This window comes from Vicugna pacos, chromosome 4 (assembly GCF_048564905.1).
Source record: "Vicugna pacos chromosome 4, VicPac4, whole genome shotgun sequence".
Lineage (NCBI taxonomy): Eukaryota > Metazoa > Chordata > Mammalia > Artiodactyla > Camelidae > Vicugna > Vicugna pacos.
In genome coordinates this window covers 72,442,625-72,455,375 of record NC_132990.1, presented here as the reverse complement: position 1 = coordinate 72,455,375, position 12,751 = coordinate 72,442,625, and the positions used below count along the sequence as shown (strand labels likewise).

The 12,751-nt window shown below is 49.7% G+C and overlaps 1 protein-coding gene across 8 annotated transcripts in view; it reads right to left on the bottom strand.

Annotated features, from left to right (window-relative positions):
- The window catches only part of RALGPS1 (Ral GEF with PH domain and SH3 binding motif 1), a 262,271-nt gene that overhangs the window by 41,729 nt on the left and 207,791 nt on the right, over positions 1-12,751 (bottom strand). For all 8 annotated transcript variants that reach the window (XM_031677558.2, XM_072960157.1, XM_031677559.2 and 5 more), the window contains 3 exons: positions 8,328-8,465; positions 5,812-5,905; positions 1,132-1,199 (listed from right to left, as the gene is read on the bottom strand). In XM_031677558.2, coding sequence (XP_031533418.1) covers positions 1,132-1,199; positions 5,812-5,905; positions 8,328-8,465 — 300 coding nt within the window. The remainder of the gene's footprint in view (positions 1-1,131; positions 1,200-5,811; positions 5,906-8,327; positions 8,466-12,751) is intronic.

Here is a 12,751-nt window from a genome sequence, read left to right as displayed (position 1 = left end):
CGGCAGTCAGGACAGAGGCCTGGCTTGCTGAGGCTCATGAGAGGCTACAAAACCACCTCTTGCAAGCTCTGTGGTCCCAAATCCAACAGCAGAGGTGACTGCTGCCGTGGCCTGGCTCCAGAGAGTGGCTTGAACAGGTCACAGCCTGGGGGTGGCACGACACCAGGCAGCAGCCTGCAGCAGCACCCCCCTCACCGAACACTCCCTGGCTGTCAGACTCTATGCTGCATGCTTTCCGAACAGCATTTCAATTCTGACGTTTCAGAGATTCTGGGATAGAAAACTTATTATTCCCATTTTACGCATAATGAAACTGAGGCCCAGAGAGTGTGAAGTTGCTTGTCCAAGATGGCAGTGTCTCAGAACCAGGTCAGTGTCACCCAAGCTCAAACCAAGAGGAGGAAGTACAGTTAGAACCCTGCCCTCAGCCTGGCCCCTCCCGGGGCAGCAGCAGAGGTCAGCCCCTGTGGCGACACACATACACTTCCCCAACATGCACACGTGGACAGAGTGCTTTAGTGGCGTGGCCCTGCCCAGGCAGCACAACCCTGCAAGGTGAGTGCTCGTAACACCTCCGTTTTGTGGGTGAGGGCACTGAGGATTGGAGAAGTAAAGTGGCAAAGCTAGGAAACAGCACAGCTCAAGTTAGACTTCAAAGTTTGTGCCCCTAATTTCTAGGGACACTGTGTGTGTCTCATATATGTGGATAAAACTGATGCTCTGAGAAGGTGAGCCATCTGTGGATGGTGGCACCAAATACTCCAGGCATCCTGTGCACCCCTCCAGGGCTCGTCAACATGAGCCGGGCAGCAGGCCCGATCATAGGGTCCGGGGGACCTATAGAAGATGCTGGGGTTTTCTCTACCCTGTGCGTGCCCCCAACCTGGGGTTCTGATTTTGCCTCTCTAGGGTCTCAGGCTCTTCCAGGGGGCCCCAGCCCAGGTGTGTCCCACAGGGGCCCGGTGTGATCAGAAGCCTGGGCAGGCTGGCGTGGGAGAGCTGTGAGCAGGGACGGCTGAGTCTGCCAACCTGCAAACTCAACGCTGCCCTTTGGCTCCACAGGCAAGGCCAATGCCGGCATTCTCGCTTGGGCTACTAGCGAGTCTGCCCCCACTTGAGTGGTTACGGTACCTGCAAGATCTTCCTTGGAAGACACTAGTCTTGGGGAGCTGCTTCCTGGTTCAATTCTGAGAGACAGTCTGAAAACAAAGATTTTCAAAAGATTAGATGGGCTCTGGTATATCGGAGGGGAAACCAAACTTGTGCATGTTTGGAATTGAGAAACTGGATTGTCATTAAGGGCTATTACAGTCACGGAACCCAGGAATACTTTGAAGTCTGCTCCAGATCACAGCCACCTCCTTCCAAAGTCCCCAGGGCCTTTCCATGACCAAGAAATGATGATTAAGGAAGACACAGTAAACAGTGTAGTCACGGCCCATCATCTGCAGGCACAAATGCGTTTATTCTCAAGACAACACTGTGAACTAGGTACACTATCCCTGTCTTACAGATGAAGAAACAAGGAGTAGTGAGGTCACGTAGCTTCCCCACAACTCATAGGGCTGACGAGTGGCCGAGCAGGGGATCAGAATGGTCTGACCCCAAACCAGGGTGTGTAACCATCACACTGCCCTCTCTCATGCCCCCAGAGAGGCGCAACGCAGTGGATACACCATGAGGATTGGCATCACAATATTATTACTATTTTTAAAAAGCTATCGATTAAGAACTTCTGGGTGAAGATGACAAAGTGAAGCCAGATGCCAGACTCTCCCTCTTTCAACAAAACCAACAAACAATGATGAAGGCTTAGGAGGGAGAGTTCACTAGCTGCTACCTAGCAGGGGTGGGGGCAGAAACTGAAGCCATGAACTTTAGAAACGTGGAGCCAAGGAAAGAAAAAGAGGATTCTGAAGTCTGGCCAAGAGTTGTAACGGGGCACGGCTCCTACCCTGCCTACCCTCCGAGACTTCTCAGCGGGCCTAAGAGAGAGTCCTTACCTTTCCCTCCTCAGACTGGCTCCAGATTCTGCAGAGAAATGGATGGCGGGGTGGATGCTCTGATGGAAATGAAGGCTCCACGGCGGTGGTGGGGACGATTTGAAACCTGAGCGTACCCCTTTCTGGAGTGGAATACAGCCCCCAACTACGTGGAGGAAACACTGATGTCGGACTCTTAACAGAGCCCCCATCTTTCAAACAGACTGCATGACCCCTGTCTCCAGGGAGCCTGAGCCCTGCGTCCCCCCCAGGCTGCACGAGAGGACCTCACAGCACAGCAGAAGGAAAACCGGCCCACCTCACACATGGGAGCAGGGTCAGATGTCGTCTCCCTCCATCCGAGCCACGGAGCATCCGGATAAAGCCTCTCCCACAGGAGCAAGACGAAAAGAAATGATAAGGCAAGCGAGCAAACATCCCCTCATGCCATGAGGAAAGGGGAAGGGACAGAGCATTGTCCAGACGGCTCAGGCCAGAAGGCCGCCCCAGGGGACACGAGGACATCCCCTCAAGTGCTCTGAGCAGCGGAACAACTTCTTTAGAACACGAAGTGAATAAAATAAACCTGAAAAATGAGGTGTTGTGACAAAGGAGTAAGATGAAAGGGGAGACTGGAGACCCAGGGGAACAAATCAGGAACTGAAACAAGAGCGGACTGGAGGGATACCTAAGGAGAAACAGATCATCCCAGTGACAGCTGATGAAAAAGGTGGAGATCACAGCCCTTGGAAAGAAGCTGATGGATGTGAAAGGTGGAGGGCATCCAACGTATGGAGTCCTGGAATGCCGGAAAGAGAAAAGCCAAGAAGTGGCACCGAAGAATAGTCAAAGATAGAAACCAACAGAATTCCTCTGCGGTGAAGAAAGAGCATTCCATGTTCCAGGGAAATCTGGTACAGAACCCTCCAAGGAGGCATTCCCCTTGTTAAGCTTTTGAACTTCCAGGAATTCTTCACCCAGCAGGTAGACAAAACAAGCCACTTACAAGAGGAAAAAGCCAGACTGGCTGAAGGCTTCTCTGCAGCAGCGCCTAGTGCCCAGTGCCCGAAGGCAGTGGGGGCAGACTCTGCACATCACGAGGGACAGAAGCAAAGGAGTCCAGCGAGTCAGATGCAGATGTTTTCATGAAAGAAATCTGAACGGACAGGACCATGAAAACCTGCTTCATGATGAAACCCAGCTAAATGAGGGATTGCTTTAAAATAAAGATTCCAGAAAGCTGTGGAGAAACAACAGGTGGTAAGAATTGAAACTGTTTAAAAACACTAAACAGTAGGAATTACGATTCCTGAACATGATGCATATGTGATAAACGTGGACTATGTAGAAATGGTAAGATAACTAACAAGGAATTGGAAGATGCTGAAGGGGAGGTGAAGGAGGGGACGCTAATACCTCATAGTTTGTGACCCAAGTCAGCGGACCCTGCTCACCATGGAAATCTAATCAGCACAGAACTTCGAGACTCCAACCTCTTCATGGTTTTCCTGCCCTCTTTTGTCAATTTTAGAGGGATCTTTTAGGAAATGCTGTCACTTGCAGTGGAGAAATATTTATTTGAAGAGCAGCAATTGTTTATGTTTTATTTTGGTTCCTTTTTCTGGCTAAAGTAGAAATTAAATGAATACTTTAATTAGAAATAGCAAGTGCAGTATAATCCAATTTTAATAAATTGTATTCTTGCATCCATCCATCGATCTGTCGTTCTCCATGTATATATGTGCACTTTCTCTGCATAGAAAAATGTCCAAAATAATGTTCATTTAATGCTAACAGTCATGTTTTCTAAGAGGTAGGAGTTTGGGTATTTTTCTTAAACAAACAAACAAAAAATAGACTGAAGGCTGAGAAAAACAAAGCACTGTTTGGGCTCCTCGGCACAATGTCTCCAAAGCAGATTGGGGTGGGGTCATCAAGGTAAGAACTTAGCCCGCGTCCTTTGGGATGGGGACCAAGTCTCCTGGTGTGAGCTGGGCCTTGGAGTGTGGGTTCCTCAAGCAGAGTCACAATCCCTGCGAGTCCCGTGTCACTCAGAGCCAAGGCTTTCCCAGGAAGGGACTTCCTCAGTGGTCTAGGCCCTGGGGTGAGAACGCAGCCTTCCTCCCCGGGTCTGTCCTCTTATAAAGGGCTTTTGTAAAATCCAGGCTGACTGTCGTTTAGCATTAAGTGCTGGGGGTTTTCAATATCCTTCAGAATGGAAGGAGTAATTACTCACGATCTGTAGCCTGTCCAAGGATTATCTCATGATCAGACATATTTATAGACCGTTTTTCTCCTTAAAGGATATTAGTGTTAATGAAAAACTACTGTCTCTTTAATCGCATTACTGGCACATGAATGGAAAATATTATCCCAGAACCTCAGTGGGAATAATTTCACACTCTGGGGTACTCTTTTCAGGAACAGCAAATGCTTTGTAAGTAAAATGAGCCATTTGTGGCAAACATAATTTGAATGGTAACCTCTGGCCTTCATTTATTTTTGTTATGATTATGTAGTAGATCAAAAATTTTTATATTCTGTTTTTAAAGAAATATTGCACAATAACAACTAAAGGCATTATGTCTGTGTTCCTCCAGGTAACCAATCATTAGAACCATCTAGGGAGCTTTGAAAAATACAGATTTCCAGGCCCTACCCCAGACACCTGGGTGGCTAGAAGGCTTCCTAGGTGTCTCTGACTCACAGCAGGGCTGAGATCCACCTTGTGGAGCCACCAGATGCGCAGCCATGGGAACAGCGATTCCCAAGGGCCTGGTGAGTGAAAGGAGTAACCTGGGGGGGGGGTCCTCTAGTGGCCCCAGTTCTTTACAGTTTTCAATGACTTAGACGGAGACCAAGTTATCAAGCTGATCAAATTTTTAGACACAAAATTGGAAGAGATTTTAAAAACCTGAAAGATATATTGGATACTGGGATTCAAGGGAGTCATGGTTTATTGGAAGAGACCAAGACGATGAGATTTGAAGGGATACATATGAAGTTGATATTTAGGGGGAAAATGATCAATTACAAGATGTTTGAGGCTTGCTTGGATATATCCACTGGCCATTTGAAAAGTACTAGGGCTCTTGGTTGACCTCAAGCTCAACATGAGCCAAGAAGACATCCAATCAACATGGCAGACAGACTCAATATGAAAAATCCTCCTTCTCTCTCTAAATACACAGAAATGCTGGATAAATTCCCAGGTGCCACAAATGAAGAAAGAACTGAAAGCCAGAGCAGGGGGGTGGGAGATGAGGCCAAAGGGACCACAGGGGTCTTCATGGGAACAGGGTCTGTTCTACATGGGCTGCAGGGGATGGAGATGGGGCCTCGGCCAGTGCCAGGTGGCAAGAGTCCAGCAGAAGGCTGGGGCCCTGGGGAGCTGCCTCATCCATGAAACAGGCTCTTGGAGAACTCTGGCAGCCTGAGATACAGCTAGGAAGCTGCCCTTCCATTCAAAGCTGTGAGTGGAGGGAGTCACTCGTGAGGACCTGGAGCACCAACCCTGCACCACATACAGCTGTGGAGTCCAAATTCACACTACCCACTTGAAAAGCCACGCTGGAGAGCCCACGTGGAAAGCCACCCTGAGGAGTTCCCAGAACACCTTCCTGGGTACAGTGGAGCCTGGGGCTGGGGCAGGGGTGGGTGGGAGGAGAGGCTGAGCAGCCCCGCCATGGGCTCTGTGGGGTCCAAGGTCATCTTATTGCACATGCTTGCGTGTAGTGGGGTGTGGGTGCCGCCGCAATGGCCTTGTGTAAGCCCTGCAGGGGGCAACCTGCTGGTCCCAGCAAGGACGAGGTGAGAGGCGGACACTTACTTGTAGTTGTCGTCTTCCACAAACTTCTGGAGCTCTTCGATGTAGCGTACAGACTTCAGGTACTTCTGCACGTGGGGCAGGGTTGTGAGGTGATCTGCAGAAGGTGGACAAAACCCACAGGCTTCAGTCTCTCCCCTTCTCCTGGCCCCAAGTGAGAAGGGTGGGGATCACAGATTTTGGCAAGAGAGGCTCCTTAGGTACTGAGCTCCTTAGGTTGCTGATGGTCCCTTAGGCCAGGCCTGTGCTTGGCACTGGGCACATAGGGGTCCTGTGAGAAGTGCCCCCCACAATGGTTGGGCTGCAGACCCCACACCCTGAGGTCACCATGGTTCCTTGGCTGGGGGAAGATGGGTCTTGGGGAAACATAGCCTCCAGAAGAGACTAGAGCCAGGTGTGTGTGCCCTAAAACAGGTTTCCACTGGAGTAACTGGGCATGCCTCCCATGCCTGCCCACCCCCCATGTGATAAGAATCCAAGAACGAATGAACCCCATCCAGCCTGGTGTGGAGGCCCAATCCAGATCCCAGCACCACCTGCAAGTCCGGCCCACCGGCTGGAGCTGCTGTGTCCTGAGAAGAAGGGGAAAGGCCTAGACGCTTGAGCACCTGTTCTGTACCAGGCTCTGCACCAGGCGATTTCTAGAAGGCGTCTGCTTCCACCTTTGCACCTGCCTCATTTAGGGGAATAAGATGCCCACTGCACAGAGGAAGGAGCCATGGCAACCTGCAAGGTCACATCATTGAGAAGTGGTGGAGCCAGGTTTTGACCCTGGGTCACCTGAGGCCATACTGCACTGTCTCCCTGTCCTGGATTGACTGACATCAGCTGCTCTCCCCAGACTGTCATGGTCACTGCACTCCTTCTGAGGGGCTGAAAACCCTCCATGACCCTCTGTTGTTCTGGGACAGAACCAGTTAAAGAGAGAGGTGGAGGCAATGGAGGAGGCTGTGAAGAGGAACAGAAAAGAGGGTGGGGAAGGGCCCTCGCTTTCCTGGGCCCGGTGGCAGGGCGTCCAGGTGCTGCGAGGAACACCTGATGGCTCTGTCTTGCAACTGCGAGATTCTCCGTGGGTCACTTTGTTTGTCTAGCGCCTCAGTGTTCTCATCTCTGAAATGGGGATAATGACACCTGCTTCAGGAATCTGAGGATGAGGAGGGTGCAGGTGGACATAAAACAATAAGAGTGAGCGTTTACTGAGCTGTAATGAAATGCTGGGATGCGCACAGGGCTCTGCGCACATCACACCCTTGTCTTATAGATGTGAACACCTCAGATTCGGAGAGGAGAAAGTGACTTTGCAGGAGGCAGAGATGAGATTTGAACTCACATCTGTCTGGCCCCAAAACCGTGTCTGTAACTGCTCTGAGGGCCGGCAGGACCAGTGTTGAGGTACTGGTGTGGAAAGGGCACTGGGAACACAGTCCCCTCCCTGCCCCTCTGTTAGAAGGCATACTGGTCTGGAGGTGCAGACCTCACCCCACCCCGTGGTGCTTGTGGAGGGCTCATGAGTGGACCTTCTGCTTCTGTGGACCTCCTTGTGGGAACATCACCCTGGCCTCCCAGTGGCCTTCCCAGCCGGCTATTGGTTTCTCAGACCCTGTGTACTGGTTGTTGGGGGGGGGCTGGTCTCTTTCTCGTCCCACTTTGCTGCTTCCAGACTTTTACTTCCCCCACCCCTGCAGCTCCACCACCCTCCCCGCTTCCCTGCTGACTTCTGCCTGGACCCTTGGTTACTCATGCCCATTCCTGAGCACCTGGCTCCCAGTTAAGCCCCACCCCCACAAAGTCCACCATCATCTTGGGTGACACCAGTGTCCACGTGGACGGCCCATACAGCATTCTGACTTCTGTTTCTCGACCTCATCTCCAACAACACTTCCTCCATCCGTCTCAGACACCCAGCATCATGGTCACCCTTTGGATCTGGTCGTGCGTGGCAGAGCCTGGCTAGTTGTTTACCAAGTCATTTTCCTTCTCCCTCTAGGCCCACAGCTACATGACATTCCTAGCCCCGTCGGCAGAAGTGATGAGCACCACATGCTAGTCTGGCCCACAAAACCCACTCTTGCATGATTCTCTCTCTTCCTGCATCTGCCAGCTGGATGTAGAGTTTAGTGGAGGACTCTGGGCCATGGAACGTGGCAGAGTCATAAGCTAGAGAAGCCTGAGTCCCTGAATCTGCTGAGAGGAGAGCTGCCAGGGGCTGCCGACAAGGCTCTTCGCGAATGAAGGACCTGGGCTCTGCACTCACTAGATGCGTGATCTTAGACAAGCGACTACTACACTGTTTTCAACCAGTTTCCCCACCTGTGATACAGAGATGGTAACATCTAGTTTGTGCAGTCTTAGGAGATCAAACACATGTGTAAAGAATCTAGCCCAAGTTTGATGCTTAAGATACTAAAGTGAAGAGCTTTGTAGGACCACCTGGTGCCTCGAGTTTCTCACTGATGAAGTGCTAGACCCATATTTCAGTGATGTAAGATTTCACAATTCCAACATCCAGGGATACGAACCGTAGCTGCAGGAAACTTGTAAGTCAGCAATTATTCGGAGAATGTTGTTCATCTGATTGGATCTTTGTTCGTTTTCCATGATGCTGCCTGAGGCAGGATATGCAGAATCAATGTAGATTAAATCCAGAAGATAGATCCCTAAAATTAAAGAAGATATTTAATGATGGTAGGTGTTGACCATTAATCAGAACAAGATAGCACAAGACAGAACTGCTCTGCTAGAAGGCATAGGGTGACTTATGGCAAAATGAGATACTACTTGGAATTCAATTCCAATCCTGCCTACTAATTTTTCACACAGACTGCTCAACTGTAAACCAAACATCTGAGCAACGACCTAAATGAACACTGGCAAGATTTTAGCATTTTGAGTTCATACCCTCTCCAGCAATAAGGGTTTTTACCTGTAACCCAACTGGAAAATAACAGGACAGGAAAGGGATGAATGAATACTTGTGTTCTTCACCAGCCACTGCAGCTTAATAGGTCTAAGGTGTCATGTCCAGGAGAACACCATTTGGATTGAATTCGGTTTTTCATTTATTCACCTAGCTGTGTGTCTATTTATTCATCTATCTGTACACACACATACAACCCAAATCATAAATTAAGGGACAAAAGAAGAAATCAAAAAGCACTTTGTACCAACAGTCCTTGGTACAAAGAACTAAGGCTAGACAGAGAATTCTCCTGAGGGTGCTTAATTACAAAATAACATGTGTCATAATAACATCACTGTGATAGGTCAGTGTGGAGCCTCGGCATGGCCTCATGGCCTCACCTCGAGGGGAATTCAGGACAAGCCACCTGGCCAGGGATGGGAGAAGAGGACTGGCTGTGCAGTGTGGTCCACTGCCCAGCTCTCAGCTGTCAGGCTTGCTGCAGGGCCGCACTTTAGTCTCTCTGGAGATGTGCATGGACAATGGATGGTGTGTCCTTCCAGTAGCCCCCCATGAGTACTGCCACTACACCCGTAATATTGGTGGACTTGAGCAGAAGTGGTGATATAAAGCAGAATTCAAGGCAAAAAAACACTGAACAAGGCAAAGAGGAGTGACTGATGTTAATGAGAGATATAGCTGATGGAGAAGATTTAATGGATACAGATTTCTGTGCACAAAGCAACACTGCAACAAAATATACAAAGCAAAAGAATGCCAAAAATGAAAAGCAGATTCAACAAAGCCACAACCATAGAGGGAGCCTTTGGTATGTCGCCTCTAAAATTTGTGTGTGTGTGCACACATGTGTGTACATACAAAATATACACACATACATACGTACATCTACAGATGTGCATATATATGTGTCCATATATGACTATGGTATTTAATAACAAAATTAACAACCTTGCTGTAATTTGAACAAAAATATAATTCTCTTCAAATACTCATAGAATGTTTACAAAAATTGATTATATACTAGACTGTAAAGAAAAGCTCAATACGTTCTAAAAGTAAATGCCATTTTATCTACACTCTTTTACCTTACATTACACCTAGGATTTAACAATAAATACAGTAAAAATTCTAAACATTTGTTAAACACACACATATACATGGGCACACACACTCACGGGAACTCTTGGATCAAAGAAAAAACAAAAAAAATCTAAAATAAAAAATTTATTCAAAGACAATGACAATAAGAACTCTACATATCAAAATTTATGAGATTGGACCAAAGTGGTAATCAGAGGAAAATTTATAGCCTTAAAATCTTACTATTAAACTACTAAGAATTATTACAAATGTAATTAACCAGGTACCTAATATTAAAGTTGTGGATTTTTTTGCACAGCCGGACGAGCACTGCACTGACTTATACATTCGTTATGTTATCTGTCCTTGTAAAACCCATTTTACAGAGGAGGAAACGGGAGTGTAGAGAGGATGTGCAACTCACTCCAGGTCACAGGGCTGGTAAGTGATGGAGGTGTGGGCTGATCCCAAGCCTGCCTCCCCAGAGTACATGCTTCCTGCCACTGCAGTGGGCTGCTGATGCTGGATACCATGAGTCATTCGTCTGCTTTTAAAATAGCTACACATTTTACGGGAAACCATTAAATCACAGAAACATATGCTAGCACTTCTCATAGGAATCAGTTCCACTTCCTTTCTTTCTAGTGGTACCATGTTTCCAAAATTTTTTAAATTAGAAATCATTTCCTTTGTATAGAAGCTCTAGGATTGTAAGGTTTAAATCCAGATTTATTTTTTCTCTTGACCTTGTTTTTTTCCTCTCCTGTCTTAAAAATGTTACTCAGTTACCTCCCCAAGGATTCAGCAACAGCAATCCTGAAAACCCCATTAATGCTTCAACCACAACAAAGAGTATCCCCTAGTTCTGACCACAAGGGGACGGGATAAGGGACATGAGGGAGCTTTGCTCCAGGTGCAAACATTGTGTCGACCTGAACCCAGCTGACTCAGTGGCAGAGTGAACGCTCCTCCGCCCGGGAGCAGAGACACCAAGGAGTAGAATGTGAGAAAAGGGAGAGAACTGATGCTTCCCGAGGATTTAGTACAAGACGGGAACCTCCTTCTCTCCTGGGATCCTCCCACTGGCCCCGTGGTGAGAGTTGAGGATAAAACTAAAGCTCAGAGAGATTACGAAACCTGCCTGAGGCCTCAGGGTGCATGTGCTGGATTTGAACCCAGGTCTGTCTGGATCTAGCGCCTGTGTTCTGACTCACTCACCCGTCATCAGAAACACACGAGAAGTCAGTCACGTTTTCTCAGATGAGACCCTTGGCAGGGAAGGCTCACCCTCTGCCGCCCTGTGAGGACCAGGGCTGGCCTGTCTGCTTCCTCTCAGGTCCTGGCTCTGAGAACAGAGGCCAGGAGAAGCTCGCCTTCAAAGGGGCCGGGACGCCATTGCCTCCCCAGCCCCGGCTTGTTCCCCGGAGGCATGGGGAGCTCACTACTTCGTAAGAGCAAACTCCACTGTCAGAGTGTTCATCACCCCCTCCGCAAAACACCCACCTACTTCCCCAACCTGAGAGTACAGGCCAAGGCCTCCACATGCTGAGGACCAAGGGGACCCCTGAAAGGGGCCTCCTGGCCCCAGCGGCCTGGGCAGAACTTGAGCCTCGGCAACACCCAGACAGAACCTCCACGTGGACAGCCTTTCACTCAAACACAAACTGCTCCCAAAGCAGAGAATCGTCCACAGTTAACACTGCACAAATCCAGGGAAATCGTCTCAGTATTGTCCCTAACCCACAACTGGAAATATTTAGAAACCGTAATGGAACCATGAGTGCAGCCACCACCCACTTGTACGGTGCCAGTGCTGTGCTAAGCCCGACACACAGCGAGCGCTCACAGCCACAATGAGATACTTATCAGTCTGACTGGTGTCTGATTCCCTCACGAGACTCAAAATCTCTCTGAGTAGGAGGTGTGTCTGGCTCTGTGAGCTCAACCCCCCGCTGTGGAACGGCGCGCACAGGGGCTGCGTGGGGAATGGTAGCTTAAAGAAGGGATGTGTGGACGGACTTTAACCCACAAGATAACCTTATGAAGTACATCACTCCCCTGGTTCTGAGGCTGAAGGAAGACACAGAGTCGAATGATGATAACAGCAGTAAGACTGAACGCTGACCCTGCACCCTTAAACCAAGAGCTCGGCCCAGTTCACTGATTCGCAACAACCATGCTGTTGTCAGGGTGGCTTTCCCTCTATTTCACAGAGGAAGAAACTGAAGCTGAGACAGCCACATTGCCTTGTCTGAGGTCGCACAGCTGGGAAGTGGCGGAGGCAGGATTCGAACCCAGGTCGGTGCAGGCTGCCACACTGTCAGTCCTTCTTTTACCCCAGCCAAGTCCTCGGAGCTAGGCACCTGGTGAGGCAGAAGGGGGCACAGACAAACCTGGAGGCATCCAGGCTCTGGCTCTCCCTGCCCGATCTCCCCTTGGGGGCAACGCTCTCCGGGAGAGCTGATGTCTCTATGGTGGCCACCTCCCCCTGCTGCACCTTCCACCTCCTCCCCGCTGCCTCCCCGGCCCCCATCAGGACACAGCCATCCCATCGTCAGTGGGCCAACCAGCTCAGCCATGTGACAAGCAGCTGTGGTGTCAGTGGGAGAGTGTGGGGCTTGGAGCCAGCAGACGTGGAACCCTGGCTCTGCCACTTACCAGCTGGGTGGCCTCAGACAAGCCTTCTCACCTCCCGGGGCCTGAGTGTCCTTGGCTGTGACTCGGGGTAATGACGGTCGTTGTGAGGAGTCTCCTTGGGCCTAGACCACTGAGGTGCTCAAGAAGCTGAGCTGACCCTGAGCCTGGCTCCACAGCGAGGCCCCACATGGAGCAGAATCGGGATGCCCACGGGAAAGATGCACCCAGCTGGGTTTGCCACGACCATGGATGGCGCCCAGATGCTGACCACGTGGTGGCCACCCACCTCAGACAATCAGCTCTGGG